We start from the raw sequence: 22,561 nt of genomic DNA, 5'->3' as shown, positions 1-22,561 counted from the left end.
AAGAATCATCCCTTTTTTTTTTCGCACAATGTTCACTTAAAGCAAAATAAGATGAAATCATTCCATCTATGTGATGGCCATATTCTTCACTACATTGGTCGCCACTGGTTTTTAATATTTTTTGTATATCATTGTGGTCATGCCACCACTCGAATACTGCTTTTCTTTGTTTGAAAAGGGTTTCGTTAGCATCGGTGTATGAAATTCTACATGTATTCGTATAAGATGTTTTCAGCGTTTGGTAAATTTTGTTCAGGAGGTCTAACAATTTACGACCATTTAATTTTTCCCAGTATGTACTTCCCAACCAATAATAAAAAAATTCACAAGGTTCTTTATTTTTGTAGCTTGATGGGTTATTCTGTGTACATGCGTAACAATACGCATGCGCGATTTTTTCAGCATCGCCAGTAATTTTAGAATATTCACTCAATGAACGCTGTAATTGACGCTCCCATTCCTGGAACTCGCTACCAAGGGAGTTACACGCGCCCTTATCAGCCGAATTGAATTTACTATAAAAGTTCTGGTGTGAAGGTAACTCCTTTGAATTCAGTTCCTATAAATGTAATTAATATAATATATATATATATGAGTACATATATATAGTGCACTCCTTATATTCTCATTATATTATGTATAGAATATTATGTACATACAGAAGTATTGCATGTGTATATGTGCATGTACCCTCACATGGAGGAAAACATATATAATAATCCGTATTACTTTTGTCATAGTTTATGTATGTGTGGATATATTTCTTCTGTTGTATATATATAATGTGAATTCTATATTAAAGTGTGTTTTCCCTATATATTCATGTGGAATAAAGATATGTGAACTTTTTTTTTTGTTCTATGTTAATTATGCTTGCATACTGGATTCTTCCCCTTTTTTAAGCAAATAAACATATTCCTTCAATTTTTGAATAATAGTAATATACCATACACATGTATTAAATTATGTCAAGTATATATTAAATGTAAAAATAGGAGAAAAATATATAAGAACAACGAAATGAAAAGAAGGAAAGAAACAACCGAACTCCTCAAATTTATCCTTTATTCATTATATTATATATTACTGAACTGTAAATGATTGTTTCGAAGAACATTATATTACTACTGCTTATATATTCTTATTTGTGTTTATATAGGAATGTGATTTTTCTCTTCTTCTTCGTGTGAGAAAAATTTCCCTGCTGATAGTACTTTTTTTTTTAATTTACGCATAATTGCTTTTAGGAAGGGTTCGTTAGTAAGTGTTCATTAAAAAACTGTTCACTGATGTATAGTGCGCTTCATACATAGAGCGCTCCTCCCTGAATTTGCACATTCATTAACGTTCCATAGAGAACATAAATTTAAAAAAAAATAAGGAAAAGGGAAAAAGGGAAGGGAAATATAATATGAAAGAACTACATTCATTAAACATATATCACAGGAAAAAAAAAAAAATATATATATGTGTATTTCCGTCATAAGAATATTATGTCATATTCCCCTTTTCCTTTTTAGATGACAACACTATAAAGAGCTTCCTTATATATGAGCGATACATTATTTTACCTGAGATATCCCTATTTTACTTTAATACACATTATACATCATATTCACATATTATTCCCTTCCCTTAACTTCCCCCTTCTGTGTACATATATATAATAAACAGAGAGTGATTCATAGAATATATTTTTAAAAGCTCATATAAGGAAGGGAAGAAGTATTCTTCCCCCATTTTATAGTTATCGATGTAAAGGAAGTTGGTAAGAAAGGAAAGAAAAGAGTGGGGTTCCTATACTATTAGGGGTTCATATATAAAAAAAGTGTGAATTCAGATTGGGCATACATGGGTGGGTTCCAGTGCAATATATGTAAAAGAACAAAACAGATGATGACTTCCTCCTTAAGTATATTCTACATGCAGAACATAGAATGTTTAGTGGAAATTACAGTTGTTCGTAATGATCCATAATGATTCCACGCCATTTAAGATACATATATCGGCCTATGGAAGGTGGGGGTGTGCATGTAGTTTTCCTGTGTAGTACAACTTCCCCCCACCCTCTCTCCTTTTTTTAAGGCAATTATGGATAATAATTTGTTGGTGATGGTAACTTTTTATTTTTTTTACCACTTTTCTTTTTGAGAAATTTGCTATTAAAAATTTTTTCTTACGAATTTTATAGTAAAAACTTTTTCTATGGCGCATTCGTTGATAGTTCTTCTATGTTGGTGGCATAATTATTTATTTTGACAATCCCCTTCTTATTATGGATTAAGAAAAAAAAAGAAGGTAAAGGTTAAAAAAATGAAAAAATTCACACATTTCTACTATATGTCTACATTATTTTTTTATTTAATTCTAACAATAACACATATATTATTATTATGCAGATTGCAAAAAAAAAGTTGAGCCAAAAAATATATAATAGAAAAATATTGGGAAGAAAAAAAACGGAAAATAGATCAATTCCACATACTATTAAAACACATATATATCATATATATATAGAACAGCACACATGAACTCCATCATACTTATGCCACAGAACACGATAAATAAGTCGATCTGACAAATACATAAAATCACAATATAACATCATTATATGTAGAGCACATCATTCCATGTATAGAAGAACACACAACACACATTACATTGGAATGTAACAACACAACACACACATCATTAAATGTAGATCATCATATCATTGAACGTAGAACGTCACACATATCATTTTATGTAACATTGCATAAATGTAGAACACACATCATTAAATGTAATAGCAAAAGTTGCTCCTTCCCCCTACCCCACTAACACAATAAAAATGGAGGAATGGTATAAAATATGCACTTTCCCCCTCCCCCTAACAATCTTCCTTCCACCTACCACCACCCTAACAACCTTTCTTCCTTCTTCTCTTTTAGTATAAACCATGGTATTCTTGGTTTGGTAAGAATTCCAATGGAAGAGAAAGAAGCAGAAAAAAAAGAACAATTGGACGGAACTTTGGTTCGTCCATAGAAGACACCTTAACAGAATATTCAACAGCGGACACTTCAAGAATAGGTGACTCCACAACAGAACGTCCCACAGTACTCTCCTCTGCTTCTTACACAGAACAACCTAACAAGGGAGAAGGAAGAGCAAGAACAGACAATAGTAGGCCAGGCCATCATCAAAGAACGAATGTAGGTTACGTTCGGATGTAACACCTACAATTTAAAACCTGGGGGATGAGAAGGGGAATGTTCTCTCCTCAATAGGGGGACGCATAAATAACCATGAAGATTATGCAGTGTAAGAAAAAAAAAAAGGTGACACTTCCTTCTTTCGTTCCGTCATTCCTTTTGTTTCTTTCCTTTTTACTTTTTTCCTTCTTTTTTTTATATTCCTCTTCTTCATATTTCATTACATTTTTTTCTTTCCTTTTTTTCTTCATATTTCATTCCTTTATTCCTCCTTTTCCTTCCAACATATGTAAGTTTGGATAAGCACATAAGGAAAGAATACTCCCTGAAACGGGCGCGCAAAAAAGAAAAAGGTCCTCATATTTTTGAAAAAATAGCTTTATTTAAAAAAAAGCGAAAAAAAAAATATTATAAAGATAAAAAACTATAACAAAAAAAAAATTTCATTAACACATTTTAATTCTTCAATAAAGAAGAAACTCACCAAACAAGTCAAAATAAAATGGGAAAGAAATTTTTTTTTTTTTCTCTTCCACTTATATTCATTACACATGAACATGTAAATCCTTTCATACAAAACAACAAAAAAAAACAAAAAAAAAGTGAAAAATATTTACTACACCCTAAACCCGCAATCTGAACTTGGAACCTCTCACTCAGGAACATCAACCCTAAGAATTTGTTCCTTAGGAAAAAAGTCTTACTCCCTTAACCCTAAACTAGAATTTTGGACCTCCTCCTTAGGAACATCTTCCTTAGGAACTTTTTTCTTAAGAACAAAGTCTTCCTTCCCTAAACCCGGAACCCTGAACATACAACCTGTTCCTTACGAACAAGGTTTTCCTCCCTAAACCCGGAATCTGAACTTTCAACTTCTTCCTTAAGAACAGAGTCTTCCTTAGGAACCTGTTCCTTATGAAGAATGTCTTCCTCCCTAAACCCGGAATCTGAACTTGGAACCTCTTCCTTAGGAACACGCTCCTTAGGGACATCTTCTATAGGAACACTTTCCTTAGGAATACATTCCATAGAAATATCTTCCTTAGGAACATCTTCGTTTGGAACATCATCCTTAGGAACAAATTCCTCCTTTATAAAGTCAGATCCCATAAACTGTTCAACCAGAATGGCAAAGTAATCCTGCTTCGTCGAATGTAGGTCCCCTTTCTGACATTCGTCCAAAACTTCTAAATGAATATCAATAATCATACGGCGACGTACACCACCACGATGGCGACTAGCACGGTGATAATCACGTTTTTTCCTCCTTTTTATAGGCGTAGAACGAGGTTTGCGTTCCTTTACTAAGGTATATTCATGTGGACCATCTGCCTGGTCGTTCACATGAGCAAGGAGTTGTTCTTCTAAGGCTGGACCACGTACTTGATAAGCTCTTTCGTGACGTTTTCTTCTTTTACCGAGGAACAAATACTGCAAAAACAAGAACGAACGAGTAATTTTTTCGGGTGTCTAATGTTGTTCACGCAACAGTAATTACTACTTCAAAACCAAAGTGCGAAATCCTATACATACACCCCTAAAGTGCGAAATCTTACATACACATATCCTATAATGAGAAATCCTACATACACACCCTAAAATGAGAAATCCTACACATACACCCCTAAAATGCGAAATCCTATACACCCCCTAAAATGTGAAATCCTACACATACATCCGTAAATGCGAAATCCCACAAACACACCCCTAAATGTGAAATCCTATACACACCCCTAAAGTGTGAAATCCTACACATACACCCTAAAATGCGAAATACTACACTCCATTACACATTCACTCATTTGTTCATTCCTTTCTTTCCTTTTCTGCTTTTTTTCTCCTTTTTTTTTCTTTTTTTTCTTTTTTTTCTTACCTTCCAGAGTAAATAACTCATAGCGGAAATACCAAGGAACACTGGAATGGTAGGAAGGTATGAAGTAAGATTAGAAGGGTCTATGAGGTTACTGACTGGGAGTGGAATAGGAAGGACGGTAACTGCGGCACCCTTGCCTTTACTACTTGTTCTTACTGTTGAAACACCCCCCGGTGGCAATGGTGTTCGTGTTAACAGTTTTGCTTGTGGTGGTCCTTGAGGTTTTCCTGGGGGAGGTGGTCCTTGTGGTTTATTACCACCCTGTTGTGGTGGTGCCTGTGGTTTGGGTTGTGGTTGGTCTTGGGTACCACCAGCACCAGTTTGTGGAGTTGTTCGCCCAACTTCTCCGGCACTATCAACACCAGGTTTCTGTACAGTGGGAGCATCGGGTGCTGTAGTTTGTGAAGTGCTCTTGGAATCTTTACCAGGAGTGTCACCACCAGCTTGTGGACCGGCTGGACTACCACCTAAGACATAAATAAGGGGAAAGTGTTTTCAGTGTAACCGTGCTTAATAGTAATTGGACCTGCACATACACCATGATGCACACTTTCTACAACGTCCGCCCTTTGATTATTCTTACCTGCCAGATTATCACCAGCAGAAGCAGTAGTACTTGAACCGGATTGTTCCGTACCCGGTTTTGTCGGGCCCTTTGTACTGTCTCCTGGAATTTCAACTACACTGACCTTCCCACTACCTGTAGATTCAATGAGATTAGTATCAACGGGATCAGGTTTAACTTCGGGACCCGGAACATTATCAGTGAGGCAGAGAATACTATCGGGCACGTCGTCCGTATTTATACCATCTACCTCAGCACACTTCTTATACTTTTTTTCCTTACCTGAATCTTCATCACTTTCCTTTTTCCCTGATTCCTGCAATCCTTTCCCCTTATCCTCATGGTCTGTATTGACTAGTTCTTGCAAGTCCTTTGACTTCCCCCAATGCATTAAGTCTATAATTCTTTCACTATGACATTTTTCTGTTCCACTTTTTCCTTGACCCTTTTTCTCCCCTGGTCCACACTTCATCCAACTTATTATTCGATCCAATCCTTCAATATTATTTTTGTCCCCCCTCTTCGCTCTTAACCATTCTCCTATTTTCTCTTTAATTAATGCTCTCATATTTCTCACATCAGTCTCTTCAACCCATTCACACTTTACCTCACTTTCCTGACTTGGGAAATGTTCCCCCTTTCCTTCCATAGTACTTGCGACAGTTGTCATAACCTGATCTATACCACATTTATCCTGAATTATTTCTAATATAACCGTATTTCCTACTACGCATTTTAGGTATCGCCTCCACTCTTCTTTCTCCCTCTGTTGTTCTTCCTTCCATTTATTTCTACTTATGTCCCATCCTTTCATCCAATATATTACTTTTACTAAAGATTTGCATATTCCCTTCAACTGATTATCGTCACCCCTCTCCCCCTTCTTATGCTTCAGTGTACTACAAATTGCCGCTATGCGTGCTTTCTTTTCATCCTTTATTTGCATATAATTTTTCAGTTCCCCCATCATTCTCTCTACTTCTTTTTCTATTTCATCCTGAGAATAAGGAAAGGAAGAAATAGACATATGAAATTTATAGATTTATTCCTTTCTCTTCCTTCCTATATATTTGCGACCCCTAAAAGACTCTTTTCTTTCGCTTCCTTTCATCCTTCTCTTTTTTTCCTTTCCTTTCTTTTTTTCCTTCCTTCTTTACACCTTCCTCCTATACACCTTCCTTCTTCTTTTTCTTCTTCCTTAAACCTTCCTTCTTTACACATTTTCTTCTTTTTATTTTTAAAAATATCATAACACTGTACACACCAGATTTGCCTTCCTTACCTGGTCTAATGTGCGTCCATTCTGCGTCCACTCTTTCTGCTTTTGTTCCCATGCACTCTTCAGTTTTGTCCTCTTCTGTTCTACTTTCGGACTTGGTTCGGATGGGCATTGATCAGTTACTACAGGAGTAGCTTGAGTGTTAGAATGGGTTGCAGGTCCTAGTGTTTGTGCTGGTGCTTGGGGTTGGATTGATGATAGTACAACATCATCCTGTGCACTTGGGTCACTCCTGCTTTGACGGTATGGACTCTCACTCCGAGATATACTCTGCTTCCCTTGCATTTTCCTTTTAAATAATGTCCCCAAGGAGTCCCACGCTTGCTTTGCTAAATATTGTTCCCCTTTTTTTTCATTTTCTTTTATTTCTTTTAATACATCCTCCAAATCCTTCTTTTCCCACTTATCTTCATCTTCAACTAATTTTTTTAATTGTTCCTCACTTTCTACGCCAAATAATTCCCTTAAATTCTCTTCATCCTTGGCTGTACTAGAGAATTCTGAATTCTTCGGCATAGTACTTGTTCCGCAGTTTTTTCCTTGTTCCTTTACTTCCTTCATTTTTTGCACACCAATCTTCACGTTCCCTGTCGCGCCTTTTGCCCATTCTTCCATTTGGGGCCAAAGATATTTCCCACCAATATTCAAATTCTTAAAATCTAATCCTTCACATTTTTTATGGACCTCACTAAACTGACTCATCCCGGTCAATCCTTCTATAGCCCCTAAAACAGTCTCTGCCACCTTCCTTCTTCTACAATGCTCTCCAAGCCACTTTATCATAATTATTCGACCAACTATACATCTAAGATAAGACTCCACTTGCCTTCGATTTCGAGGAACCGTTATTTCCTGTATAGCATTGTATGTCCCTATTTTTTGCCCATTTATGTACAACAACACTCTTACCATAGCTTTGCATAATTCTTTGTCCTGATTGGTGAAATAACCTGTTTTGTCGTCTACTTCTCCACTACACAGTTGGTTAATTTGCGGAGGACCTAACCAAGCCTGATGCATAATCCCATCGAATACTTTCTTCAGGTCGTCCCATATTTTATGCTACAAATAAAATAGACAATATACTCCTATGTACAAGCAACCTACTCATACTTATTCTTTTATTTAATTTAATAAACAATACCATTTACATATAGCATTAATTGTTCCTTTAGAGTGAAAGAATATTACATATTCCCCTGAGGACTTGTAGCCTTTCACTTTCAACCACTCCACCAGGAATTCTGCAAAGTACTTATACTCCATGGTGGCCCTCTCTTCATTATTATATGACTCATTGTTATATTAAGGAATTATACATTACTACGAACTGCATGAACTCGTCAAGGGAAAATTTTTCCTGTTCTTTCTTTTTTTTTTCTTTCTTCCCTGTCCACAGTTATTCCTTCTTCCTTACTTTGTTTCTATATCTGTGAACAAAAAAAAAAGAAAAATTCTGCGCATGCGCCCTTTCCTATCTTCTTCTCTTTTTTTTTGCCCTTTAATCCTCTTTTCTTTCACTTTTTTTTTTTTTCTTTTTTTCATTTTTTTTTTTTTTGCGGAAAAGATATATTTTTTTTTTTTTTTTTATTTCCTTTTTTTCCTTTTTTTAAAATTTTTCTTTTTTGCTTTAGGAAAAGGAAAAAAACAATTTTCCGTTCTCCTTCCTTTATACATTGCACTTTCCTAAAAAGAAAAGAAAAAGAGAGAGAAAACACGGCCATTGCCTCCTTCCTTTTCATATACATTCTACCTATGTATTCCCCTTTTTTTGCATTTTCCTTTATGCACTACATTCTTCCTAAAGGAAAAGAAGAGGAAGAAAGAGGGAAGGAATTACGTTCCTTCGTTCTTTTCTTCGTTTTCTTTATTTTTTTCCTTCTTTTTACCTTTACTTCCTTTTTTTTTTCTTTTTTAAACATTTTTTTCTCTTCTTTAGCCTATTTCCTTTTTTTTTTTTTTCTTCTTCTTTTTAAAGAAGAGAATATATAAAAAGAAAAAAAAATGATTAGAAAACTTTTTTCTTTTTCTTTTAGAGAATTTTTTCTTCTGAAAAGTAAGTATGGAAGAAAAAAAAAAAGAATTACAGAGTAGAATGGAATGTACAAAATCATTAACTTTAGGAAGCAGAAGGAACAAAAATAGGAAGTAACACAAATTCTGTAGCACATTAAGAATATCGCTTAATACAATAAAAGTAATATATTGTTATCACATTTCATTTCCATTTATACGCCCTACTTGCTTTTTTAAACATTTTGTAACAAATAATCTAAATACAATTCCTTATTACACACATTTTCTTCCCTTTCACACTCCTCAAACAACAGACCACCACCATTTTTGCCAAGGAATTATCATCCACAACTTTGACAACTAAACGATTTGTCCTGTGGGACTGCTCATATAGTTTATTGCTTAGGTGTTGCTTCTACTACCTTACGTGGATGGAACATTATCAGTAGCATGTTCCATTTCCAGCTTCTTCTGTTCCTTCCCTCCCTTATTTTTTATTCCCTTTCCTTCATTTTTTTTTTTTTTGTTTCCTTAAACCTTCCTTTTTTCTTTTTTTCTTTTAAAAAAAAAGGAATAATTAATAAAAAAAAAAAAAAAAAGAAGGGTACTGAGGAAGGGAACTTATCTAATATAAGGAACAGAATATACGGTAGAATCATCATCCTCCTCCTCCGTTAAGTCAGGTTCTGAATTTGAATCTACTGTTGTTGAGCCAAATGGAGAATTATCTTCCCCATTTCGCATATTCAAGTTTCGTACTAATGATCTTTTTTTTCTTCTGCTTCCATTGGTGCTCCTTCCTCCCTCTCCTCCTCCAAAAGTGTTACGTAAGTCGGAAAATATAGATGTATACTAAAAAAAAAAAGAAAAAAGATGAAAGAGAAAGGAGTTAAAATATGTGCTGAATGTATATATGTACATTACTGCTCACATTATAAACATTCATTTTACATTAAGCATTCATTTTACATTAAGCATTCACTTTAACATTTATTCTATGCACTCTTTTTTTACATAGACAGTAAATATTAATAAGTGTTCTTATACATATTTCCTCTGTTAAGTGTACTTACCTTATATAGATAGAAAGCAAGTGCTGGTAATGCTACTGCTGCAGCGGTACCACCACCAATACCAATATTGGTGCTGGTGGTACTGTCCATTCCTTCAGAGGAAACAAGAGCAGCTGGCGATACTCCCGTCCCTGCTGGTGGTTCTGGTGGTACCTCAGGTTTTTTTGGAGGGGCCACTGGAACTTTTTTCTCTGGAACAACTTCCTTTGGTGCTTCAGGAACTTTGACAGGTGGTTCTTTTTCTGCTTTTTTACCTTGGTTTTGCGCACCTTCGGCTTTTTTCCCTTGATTTTGAGCACCTGAAAAAGAGCAGGAGGGGTATATATTTAGTGTATTCTTCCTTTTTTTATTCCTTATACTTTCTTTTTCTTTTTTTTCTTTCTTTCCTTTCCTTTTACACCCTTCGGGTGTACTACCCACCCCTGGTGTGGCTAAAGTATCAGGCCATATTATTGCCTTTACACCCCCTAAAACCTTAACCCTAAAATGCGAACTCCTACACATACACCCTAAATACGAAATCCGATTCTTATACCCTAAAAACGGAACATCACACCCTAAATGCAAAATCTTACACAAACACCATAAAATGCCAAATCCTCCTACACACACCCTTAAAATGCGAAATCCCCCTACACACACACTTAAAATTCGAAATCATACACATACACACCCTCCTCCTTCCTTCTTTCCTCCTTTCCTTCTTATTCCTTCTTTCCTTTCCTTCCATCCTCCTTAGACAATCTTTCCTTTCATCCCACACTAACAACCTTCCTTCCACCACCCTAACAACCCACCTACCACCACCCTAACAACCCACCTACCACCACCCTAACAACCCACCTACCATCCACCTAACAACCCACACAACCTTCCTTCCACCAACCACCCCTAACAATCTTCATCCTAATACCCTTACGACCTTTATTCTAACAACCCTAATCCATCATTCTAACACCCATAACAACCTTCCTTCCTTCTTTAGACCGTCCTTTCCTTCCTCTTCTTTAGGCCCTCCTTTCCTTCCCTCCTCAGACCTTCCTTTCCTTCCCTCCTCAGACCTTCCTTTCCTTCCTTAGACCCTTTCCTTTCCTTCCTTAAACCCTTCTTTCCATCCTCCTTACACATCCTTCCTCCTCATTAGACCACCAACTTCCTTCCTTAGACCTGCTTCCTTCTTTCGTTCCCTCCTTAGACCCTCCTTCCCTTTCCTCTCCTTAGACAACCTTCCTTTCACCTACCACCAAACATACACCCCTTACTTTCTTTCCTTCCAGCACCTTAACAACCAACCTACCATCTAACAACCCACCTACCACCCACCTAACACCCACCTACCACCTACCATCCCTAACAACCTACCTACCACTACCCTAACAACCCACCTAACAACCTTCCTTCCACCCTACCACCCCTAACAACCCACCTACCACCTAACAACCCACCTACCACCTGACAACCCGCCTACTATCCACCTAACAATCCACCTACTATCCACCTAACAATCCACCTACCATCCACCTAACAATCCACCTACCATCCACCTAACAATCCACCTACCACCTAACAACCCATCTTTCCACGAACCGCCTAACAAGCTTTCTTCCGCCACTTAACAACCTTCCTTTCACCTACCACCCCTAACAACCTTCCTTCCACCTTTACTCTTTGTCCCTCCCCACCTCCTTCTTTTTTGTGTAATAGTATATATATTTCTAAATTATACATTTGGGTTATAATGCATATTATTTTTTATTATGTGCTTCCTTCACTTGACCTCCCTTTGCTTCCCTTCCTTCGTTCTATTTGTCTTACCTGCTCCATGTGTTTCACTCCTCAGATGTGATGCTGGTTTGGGGCATGTTTCTTCTGGTAATTGCTTCGGTGGCCCATATTCCTTCCCGTTCCTTTTTTCCTTTTCAAATTTTTTGCAATATTCATCATTGGCAGTTTGTCCGCACTGTTGACTTAAGGTTGTATATGCTGTTTGGGCTCTAATTAAGGACTGCTTGTATTCTGAACTAATGCAATATGTAGCAAGCTTATCACTATTCTGCATTTTATTAGAGTCATAGTAGTATTCGAATAGTGTTTTAGCCTGTGGGAATCTGTCTTTGATAATATTAGGGTATAAATTATCGCACTCACATGTAGGCTCAAATTCTGTCAGCTTATTATAAATTTCCTTCATAAGCGGTGAGAAGTTGCTTCTTGTCTGAAATTTATCACCTAACCAATAAAAAAAGAAATAAGGAAGATCCGCATCGCCCACAGAATTCAACCACTCCACCGTTCCTGTCCGGTTGCATGCGTGACAGTAGTTATTTGCAATTTTATTGACCAAGTTCTGATCATTAATACTGTACATCCATAATGAATCTTTCACCTTCTGTTTTAATTTTCCAAGGTTCTGCGGGTCCCCCCCAAGTACACAAACTCTTCTTCCTTCTCCTCCGTTGTCTAATGCATCGTATATTTCCTTTGAGGGTATTTTAAATGAAGTTTGACCCTACAAAATGTATAATTGAACAGGGAAATGGAATATGAATAGATGGATGCTTCTATATATATTCCTATATTATTATTTACTGCACTATGCACAAAGTTACTATATATATATCATATATATAAGTGTCCATGTTGCAACAAGGAAGGAAGAACGGGGGAAGGAAGGTTGTGTTAGGGCTTGAAGGAGGAGGAAGGGAAGCAACAGGTCCCTTCAGTGTTTGTGCCTTACCGCTGGACTCATTGTTTATGTATACATTCGTTATGTATATAGTAAATTTCTATGGAAGTTGCCTTCTACTTCCTTTCTTATTTATTCATAAGGAATGTATGTGTGTGAGATTTTTCACTTATATATTCCAACTTGGGGAGTTCCTCAGTGGGAGATGTGTATATATATCAAACTTTTTGCACATCTTCTCCTTTCATAAAAATGTGTAATCCTTTTAACTTTCTTCAAAGGAATACGATAATATACACTACATATACACACACTTACACATCAAAGTCATTGCATATGTGCACGTATATATATTTTAAGGTAAGAACAGGTATGAACGGGCGTACGAATGAACGAACAAACAAAGAATAAGAAAATAATGGAAAAAGATCAAGATCCCCGTTCAATTTGTACCTATGTATTATATTTTTGTGCACATTCTGTGTACATTGTGCATACTTGTTCATTTGGAGTATTCCATTATTATGTACACTTCTCTCTTGTTATGTATATATAAGCACACCTTTTTTCTATTTGACGAAAAATTTTCACATGTACTACATACTTTTATGTTTTATTGTTATGTTTAAAGGGGAGAGTTAATTGAAAATTGTTAATATGCATATTGCAGAATTCAAACAAAAAAAAAAAGGATCACACTCTTTCCTATACCCTTCTACCTTTTCGGAATGTGCACATTCGTCTATATGCTCAGGGAAGAGTACACATTCCAAAAGTGAAGGGGAGGGAAGAGTGCTAATATATATACTTCATCTGTTTAAAAGAGAGTGAAAATTGGGTTTCTGTTGGTGTGTAGGCACACATTCCTTATTTATTCATTCCTTTCTTCTCCTTCCTTCTTTTTTCTTATATTATTATTAATTGTGTGCATTAATTCATTGTTATATTACTTTTTTATTACTGTGATTTGTTCATTTCCCTTTAAGATATTATTCTTCACCTTAAAAAAGGGAAGAATTTAGAATTATGTTCTTTGGACTAGAAAAAATATTTTACACTTAAAATTTCTATGGGAGCTTTCTTATATAGTGCATATGACTATTTTATATTAAGCACTCAACTTTTTTTTTCACCGTACTTAAGTGCTTATGAATATTTCCTATTGCATACACACTTATAAGGGGGAAATATATGAAGTGAATTTTTAACTTATGCAGTTCTGCTGCCATTTGGTATGAACATAAATATGTACATGTGTCCCTATAAATTAGTACCATCCTTTTTTTACTTCATTCTTGCCTGTTTCATATTTATTCAGTATTAATAACTCCCCCTTTCCCCCATCTTTCCTAAGGAAGGTAATGTTCCCTTCCTCAAGGAGGAGGTGTTGTTCCTTCCTTTAGGGGATGTTGTTCTCTTCCTTCTTTCCTCCCCTTTCAGAAGAAAGTACTTTCCTTCCCCGCGAAGTACTTTCCTTCCTTCCACCACTACCCTAACAACCCACCTACCACACCTCATAACCTTCCTTTCACCTACCACTACCCTAACAACCTTCCTTCCAGCCCTAACAACATTTCCTACTGTGATCTCTTAACTACTGTACCTAAAAAGGAGGTAGTCCTATGGGGAGGGGGAAAAGGGAAGGAGATCTAAGGAAAGAAGGAGTCAAGGAAGGGGTGTTAGAAGGAAGGTTTAGGGGTTTTGGAAGGAAGGTTTAGGGGTGTTGGAAGGAAGGTTTAGGGGTGTTGGAAGGAAGGTTTAGGGGTGTTGGAAGGAAGGTTTAGGGGTGTTGGAAGGAAGGTTTAGGGGTGTTGGAAGGAAGGTTTAGGGGTGTTGGAAGGAAGGTTTAGGGATGTTGGAAGGAAGGACGTGGTCTAAGGAGGGAAGGAAAGGGATGGTCTAAGGATAAGGAAGGAGTTTCTAAGCAAGGAAGGGGTCTAAGGAGGAAGAAAGGAAGTAATCTTCCTTAGAAGGAAGGGTCTAAGGAGGAGGGAAGGGATGAACCTAAATACTGTTAAGTGGCGTGTGGGAAGAAGGACAAATTAGTTTTCTTGCAGGTTACTTTTGCCATACATCAAAAATAGCTAAAAAGAAAAAAAAGAAGAAAAAGCATACAAAATGGGGGACGCAGAATGGGGCGGAACCTTCATATTACGCCGCACCAATCGCTCTACACCCTGCTTAAGAGAACCTTCTTAATTCTATTATCGTCAGGGGGGAGTGCGTCTAACAGCCCCGCGTGAATGTACTTCTTCGGGATTTTCTCTAGAGAACCAGTGGACACGTAGGAGACCATTTTGCACAGAAGTGCAGCGGTTTCATCTCTTGCCCCCGTGCCGTATTTGGCATTTTGCAAAATAAGCCACAAACTAACAAGAACGCAGGTGAGAGTGCTTTCGTTGATTGAGTGCAGCAGGAGGAATTGTTTAAGCGCGTCGCGATTAGCACTACTTTCTGGATTGCCACTACGCCGCACACGCGGGTAAAAGAGTAAGACTTACAAAGTTGCGTTAATAGGGGGGGAGATGACCCCGTTTGTAGGCGCGCCAGCTCCGCGACTGCCCGAGTGAGTTGTATTCGTTAAGGAAAAAAAAAAAGGGCGGGGTAAAGTAAAGTGCAACAGGGTTGGTGGCTCACATTGCCGCTTCGCTGCCTGCCGGCTATACGATGCGCTCGAGCTCCGTGGCGTAGCCGATGGTGTTGTTGAGCACCTCAAGCGCGGGGAGGTCCTGCACGTGGACAGTCTGGTTATTAAAATAGATCTTGTTGTTACGGACTTCCCACAGGATGTTGCATTCCCCCTGAGTTGTTTTCGTCTCATTATACTCTCCAATAAACTGGTACAATTCCTTTTCACTCACAAACTTTAACAACTCACAAGCATACTCCAACGAGATACAGTTGGAAGAAGCGAATATACAGTCAGCCAACTTATGCCTAATGGTATTATACAGCCTTTCAATGAAGAGGCCATATAAATGCAAGGGTATATCATCCTTCCTGGTAAGCACGTGATAGAAGTACCCATCCATTATGTGTTGCTCAAGTTCAAGGACATACCTTATGTATTCATCACTCTGATCCTCAATAGAGATAATCTCTAACGTCATGTGAAAGTCTCCTATTAAATTAGAGGAGAGTAAGTAAAGCAAATACATACCGATAATTCCATTCTGGTGTTCACTCTTCGGAAGGAAGTTCTTGTAGTCCGTGTAGTACAACAATAACTGTGCCATGTAAATGGAAAAAGATTTAATATCCCTATCCATAATAGATACGACTACTCCTTTTTCTAAAATATGTCTAGCGAGAAGTAATTCAGTTGTGTTTTTTTTTCCGATGGGTACTAGAGGATCAACTGAAGGTAGGTGGATCAAAACGATCTTCAGTTTGGCTAATATTTCTTTGCACTTACCAATGTCACAAGTTATGGGCTGATTTAGCTCTTCCTTTATTTGGAAAAGTGCCTGTACGTCTCCGTTACTTATGTCCAGTTCACTCCCCTTCAAGTTGTGATACACACACAGCAGCTCTTTATAGAGCGCCACGCCCTGCATCAATTCGTTCGACATGGTTTGGGGGGGGATACAAGTTTATGAAGGGCTGCGCATAAATTGTAGGAATCTACCGCTTAGTCACCGTTGGTCTGCAATACGATGTGTGCTCGCTTCTCAACGGTCGTCACGCTTGGCCTTTGCGGATTCTTCAGCTGGGTAATTATAGTGCCCTCCGGATTTGCAAGATGGCTTGGCCGCTCGCTAGCGGTTAGCTGGCCGCGCGGTAACACTCAGCTGACCACTCTCTGGCGGTTAGCATTCCACTTTGCCCGTTTGCCCGTTTGCCCGTTTGCCCGTTTGCCCGTCGCGCTCCAGGCGGGGGGGAAAAAAAGTAAACGAAGCCAACAGCACACGCGATGCGCAATGCGCGACTGCCGCTTTGTATAGCTTATACGGGCGATTCACTTTTCATCATTGTCACTTTTTATTTTTTATTCTTTCCTTTCTTTCTTTTTTCTGTTTATTCCTTTTTTATTTATTTATTTTTTTTTTTTTCCCTTGGGTAAATGCACAAGTAAGGTAACGACACGTATTCCCGCCTTGCCAGGCAACACTTTTTTTTTTTTTTTTTTTTTTTTTTCACCATTTTGTGAGGAACCAAGTGGAGACTGCACCTTGCCCAAGGGGAGGTTACACTTTGGTGGGTAAGGGTAGGGGGTGGTATTCATCGTGTGCGTCTCCTTGTTGAAGGGGTCATTTTTCGTTTGGTTCGCTGTTCCACAGAGCAGGTTTGTTTTGCGTGTCTGGTTTGGGGGCACCTCAAGATGGAGAGCATTGTAGGAAACGGCGTTGGAAGTGGGATGGGGAGTTTGGCTGAGAGGGCAGGCGCGCACTACGCCCTGCCCAGGGACGAGGACATCGATGAATTTCTCAGCAAAGTGAACGACGTGACAGAGAAGGTGCAAAACATTTTGAGCGGAAAAATAACTATGGAGGAAATGCAGGAGGAAGAGAAGAAGCTGCTCCTGAAGGAGAAAATCAAACAAATGAGAGAAGCGGAAAAGAAGGAGGAGGAACACAGGAGGTATGTCATGGGTACAGAGGGTAGCGGAACCAAGGACAGCAACTACAAGTGCTTCTGTACGCACTGCTTGGTGGAATTTAAGTACGTACTGAGCAACTGTCCCAGGTGCTCAAGGGGTGTTGTAACGAAAGAACAGCGATTGCGGGACTTGCAGGAGAAGGTCAACCAGTACAGGGAGAGGAAAAAAAAAAGAGACGCCAGGAGGGCTTCGTGGAAGAAGTGGAAAAGTGGGATAAACCAGAACAAGGACGAAAACGAGGCGCAAAGAAACAACTCCGATGATGAGAATGATCCACCGCATAAAACAGCCATCTCGAATGCACCCACCACCGACTACGACAAATGGAACCACTATGAGCCCAGCTCGGACACCTTCGATGAAGACGAGAAGATCCCCTACGTCCCGAAGAACAACAAGGACTTTAACATTTTGGAGAAAAAATTACAAAGCGATATTGATAAGAAGAACCAACACAGGAAAGTTGCTCACTCGATGAAGCTAAGAGGGAATGACTTCTTCAAGAAAAAGAAATACGTCCAAGCGGTTGAATGTTACGAGGAGGCACTACAAGTGTGCAAAGACTACCTAGAGGTTTACAACAACGTGGCTTTATGTTACCTTAAAACGTACAGGTATGATAAAGCCATTGACAGTTGCAATCAGGTCATTCAATACTACGATGTTTTTAAGGGAGACTTCCGTATGAAGAAGGACACCTTATTTAAAAGTCATCTCAGGAAAGGACTGGCATTGTATAAGCTATTCAATTTCGAGGAAGCGTTGGCTAGCTTTCAATCCGCTTTGGAGTTTTCCCCTGGGGATGTAGAGGCATCTGCGTATATCCAAAAGTGTGAACGGATGGTGAGGAAGGGAACTCAATTGGGGGAAACTCCCCTTCCGAATGGCACTTCCCCTGCAGCCAGGACGAACAATGGAAATGTGAAGGAAGATACGATGGACCTTTCCCACACACTCAGTGAGCTAGCCAAAATGGATCTCACCAAAGATGGGAAAATTTTCTGGGAGACGCTCAAAGGGGTGAAAAAATCCCTCAAGAGAAGTGAAGAGGCCAAGTTGGCATTCTACTCAAATGTATATTCCATAGATCATAGTAGAGGAGGTACTCGTAATGGAGTGGCTAACCGGAAGGGAAAGACCACCTTTCTCGCATTCTGTGCAGATAAAATGGAGGATGTGCTCTTCTGCGTGAAGAGAGAACAAAACATGGAAGCCTCCTCCCAGGGGGAACAGCAACAACTGGAAGGAGGCAACCCACTTCCCAATTATACCTCCCTCAGTGCCATCGCCCTCATCGACTTGATTACCCTCATCCTGGACGAAGACCACCAGTGTGCAGACTTTTGCCTCATCGCAGTAAACCCACTCATCACCCTTTACCAGTTAAAGAGAATTAACAAGGGGAGAGTTGTACACCTTTTGAATTCCATTGGAAGGGACACAGAAGGGAGGAAATTGTTACATGAGCGGATCATACAACAGGAAGATCATACCCTGTTGGGGAAGCTGCTCACCAGAATTGATTACCTCATCGCAGAGGAGAGAAGCGTCTACACGGAAGAGAAGCGCACAAGGCTGATGTATCTATCAGAGTGCGTTATAAAAATGGACAGCGTACGCAGTTATGGAGTGGATCTTCGTGGGGTTATTCAGCAGGGGGGGAAGACAGATGGAGGGGATCCCACCACTAGGCGTACACCAAAGTGCAAAACAAACAGAGGGAGTGACACACCGAAGGAGGAAGACCCCTGGAAGGAACTCCAAAAACGAACAGCCAAAATGTACAAACACAAGTTCGAACTAGCTAATTTGTTTGGAATCATTTCACATCTAACTCTGAAACAGGACGGACGAGATGTTCTAGAAAAGGAGTTCATGAAGCATATCTTTAACATAATAATCTACGTCAACGAGCTTTTTTACTCTTGCCAGGGCATGAACTGCAATTGCTTGTCTGTTCTGGTTAACCTGGTGGGGAGCACCAACATTAGGGCCATCATCATGAGTGCCAGCTGGCCACACATGCTTCACTTTGTGGAGAAATCGCTTCAGAGTACCCCAGGGGAGGACCTCCTTGAAAATGTTTTGTCGCTCGTTTTCAATTTAACCTCCACATGGAAGGAGCAAATTAGGAAAGGAGATGGACCATCGTCCCCCCCTGGAGAGAAGACTCTAATTAGGGAAGGCTGTCTGCGGCAAATGATCTCCCTCATTGGGTCAGCCAACATGAGGATAGCCGAACTATGCTACTTAATAGTCAGTCGATTTTATACATATGCTTACTGTGGCGTGGTGGACATAGAAGAAGGGAAGTCAGTGGGTCTCCCCCCCAGGAAAGAAGAAAGACCGTGTCGAAGTGATCTCAATTTATGTACCCCCCATGAGGACACATCCAGCGAAAATCGAAACGTCCAACTGGTAAATTCACTCAAGCGAAAAATCAAGAAAGAGAATGACCAGCTGGTTCACCTGGATGAATACTCCTTCGACTCGATGAAGCAGACCATTCTGTCCGAGTTGGAGTCCCCACGTGGAGGTGCTTTAACAAGTGCCTGCGTCAACCTACTTTGCTGTTTATCCAAGTACACAGATTTCTTGTCTAAGCTGCTCTCCGGGGAAGAGAACCACTTGGAGAGACTAACCAACCGACTGGTCTCCCTCTTCGTAGACAACAAAAGTAAAGTCGAGAGGGACAACTCCACTTCCATCATGGTAAAGAACGTAGCGACTTTCTTCACACAAATGATAAAAATCCTCACCGTGAGGGAGGACACGAATTGGGGAAGTGCCTCCGTAGTGAAGTCCATCGAGAGAGTCATTCCCCATGCAGCCGAGTTGGTGAATAACGGGATACACAACGATGCCACGAGTGAGGAAATCAGCTTCTTTCTCTCTTACTGCTTCGTTAACGCGCATTTGAAGCCGGCCGTGCTGGCTGCCTTCCACAACGATGTGGGGAGAGTAGGCGCGGTGCTTCGCTGCGGGGGTGGGTGAGGATTCCCCCTTGCATAATACAATTATTTTTTATTACTTTTTTTTTTTTTAATAACGTGATAAATAGGCGCGTTTCTTGCGTGAACAGTGGACTTCAAAAAAAGGGAGGCCAACTGGGTGGCAAAAAAAAAAAAAAAGGAGGAATAAAGAACAAACACACACTTATATGCTGCGCACAGCAGGGCCTGCCCCGTTAGGGGAAGTTGGGGAGGGCGCCCCGGCAGGTGGGACACTCAAGCTTGACGTCCATCCACTGCTGCAGGCACTTGTCGTGAAAGATATGGAAGCAGGGAGTGACACAGTACTTCCTGTCCTTTAGGACTATATCGTACATACAGATGACGCACTCTGGAATACCCGTCTCAAAATTTGGGTCGATGGACTTGTAGTAGTTGTGCACATGGGGTAGCAGGTCAATGTCGATGAGGTGCCTTGGTCCATACAGCCGTTGCAGAGACATGAAAAGTAGTTGCACGGCTAGGATGACGATGAGGAGGATGCTGAACGTACTGTTGGAAGAGTCCACCGCGCGTGCGAATACGTCCAACTGGAAAATGCTCTGTGAATACATGAACCGGTACACTGGAAGGAACACTCTACATAAGGATAGAGCAAAAGCTATCTTGAGGTTTATTGAGTTTCTTTGCCCTTTCCATATGTCCAACATAATCTGAGGAACCCAACACATGTACAGTAACAAAAGAACGTAAGGACATATTGGGAAGATGTAATAAAATGCTACTATAACCAGTAAGATACTCCCGTAGTAGAATTTGTATAAGGTTCCCAACTTCCTCTGCAGCTGATCCCATCCTTCCTGTAGGTCCTGCTGGTGATTCGCTCTCCAGATAATTAAAATGTATCTTAGCTCCATCAGGGTAAATAAAAGAAACTTCAAAAGAACCATAAATATGAAGTGAACCAGTAAAAGTCGGGATAGCATCACTTCGTACAGAAGAAGGAGAGACTCGAATAGGTCGATAAATGAGTTTAGACAGATGGACAGCAGGGACACTTTACTTGCGCTTCGCATATTCTCGCTACTTCGACCTATTTGCAAATAAAACAATCCTAACTCAATAATGGACTTGATATTGTACAGGATGGAGAAGGCCGTTACCTGCGCCGCCGCGTATTTCTTATCCACGTCGTTTCCCTCCAGACGGACGAACAGCCCGCAGTTGTCCGAGGAGATGTAGCCATCGTAGTGGGGGGTGTCCCCCACCATATAAGGAGTGTCCCCAACTACAAGGGTACTGTCCCCAACCACATGATTATTGTCAGCTGTGTCAGGAGGACTGTCCGTCTTGTCGTTAGAAGTACCCACCTTCCCGTGAGACGTGTCCGTACCGACATTTGCTCCTTCCGCCACCACGCCAGCAGCCTTCCCACTCAGATAACGCTCATACTGATCACGGTACCTGGCCGAAAGGTACGTGCCAAAGGACTCCGCCTCGTCCATGAGGTACTTTTTCATCAAGTACAGATAAGACTCTTCTACCTCCCTCAGAGATGTGGATTCGTGCATGGATACGTTCTGTTGAATGCGTACGTTGTAGTTGCAAATGCAGTTCTTCTCGTCCTGGCAGAGCGTGAGGAAGTTATATCCAAGACCGTTAAACATGTACGTGTTATCTCGGTTCACGTTAAGTCCGGGCACTCCGAGGAACTGGAACTTGCTCGGTTGCTTCATTGGTTGGTTAGGCGACCCAACACCGTGACTATCCTTGTGGATGCTGCTTCCTCCCCTCCCGCCCTGCGGATCAAAGTACAGAAACAGAAACGACTTCGTTATGTTATGGAGGGACAGCTTTAGCGTAATCAGCTTGGCTTCGAATTCTCCCCCTCTCGGATCACTCTTCATGACGGTACTGGTGGTACTTGCGGTACTGGCGCCGCTTTCTTCACTCCTGCGGGAGCGCCCCCGGTCCTCCACCCGGTAGCGACCCTTAAAATTTAGGCACTGGATTAGTACGTTGTCGAGCACGTCGTCCGGCATGGACCTATCTCCGCCTCCCCCCGGCATGAGATTGTCATCGGTGTCCACACCAAGGGCACTTCCTGAGCCGCCCTCGAAGCCACTGCCCGTCGGGCCAGTGCTATTATCGGCCGTCATCAGCATTACAAAAAATAGGGAAATAAAAAAGAGGAAGAGACACAACACATTGCAGGACTCTCCCTCATTCCCCACTTGGCTTCTGTACAAGAAAACATCGTTTCTCTCGACCCCTTCGTCCGACTCGTTCCCCACCGCGTTGTTGTTCATGCTTCACCAGCCGCG

General features: G+C 40.2%; 4 protein-coding genes across 4 annotated transcripts; 1 reads left to right on the top strand and 3 right to left on the bottom strand.

Moving 5' to 3' along the window:
- Nucleotides 1-3,986: 3,986 nt before the first annotated feature.
- On the bottom strand, nt 3,987-4,403 carry PCOAH_00020520 (SICA antigen; the record flags this gene model as incomplete). Its single annotated transcript, XM_020058861.1, has 1 exon — nt 3,987-4,403. One exon carries the CDS (start codon nt 4,401-4,403, stop codon nt 3,987-3,989), a length of 417 nt encoding a protein of 138 aa, XP_019914583.1.
- A 10,943-nt stretch (nt 4,404-15,346) lies between these two features.
- PCOAH_00020510 (26S proteasome non-ATPase regulatory subunit) lies at nt 15,347-16,258 on the bottom strand (the record flags this gene model as incomplete). Its single annotated transcript, XM_020058860.1, has 1 exon — nt 15,347-16,258. The coding sequence occupies one exon, from the start codon at nt 16,256-16,258 to the stop codon at nt 15,347-15,349; it is 912 nt and encodes a 303-aa protein (XP_019914650.1).
- A 749-nt stretch (nt 16,259-17,007) lies between these two features.
- On the top strand, nt 17,008-20,280 carry PCOAH_00020500 (Uncharacterized protein; the record flags this gene model as incomplete). Its single annotated transcript, XM_020058859.1, has 1 exon — nt 17,008-20,280. One exon carries the CDS (start codon nt 17,008-17,010, stop codon nt 20,278-20,280), a length of 3,273 nt encoding a protein of 1,090 aa, XP_019914353.1.
- A 193-nt stretch (nt 20,281-20,473) lies between these two features.
- On the bottom strand, nt 20,474-22,546 carry PCOAH_00020490 (Zinc finger protein; the record flags this gene model as incomplete). The annotated part of the gene is made up of 1 exon (XM_020058858.1): nt 20,474-22,546. One exon carries the CDS (start codon nt 22,544-22,546, stop codon nt 20,474-20,476), a length of 2,073 nt encoding a protein of 690 aa, XP_019914507.1.
- Between the last annotated feature and the right edge of the window lie 15 nt (nt 22,547-22,561).

Source organism: Plasmodium coatneyi, chromosome 8 (genome assembly GCF_001680005.1).
Source record: "Plasmodium coatneyi strain Hackeri chromosome 8, complete sequence".
Taxonomy (NCBI): Eukaryota; Apicomplexa; class Aconoidasida; order Haemosporida; family Plasmodiidae; genus Plasmodium; species Plasmodium coatneyi.
This window is presented reverse-complemented; position numbering and strand designations above follow the sequence as displayed.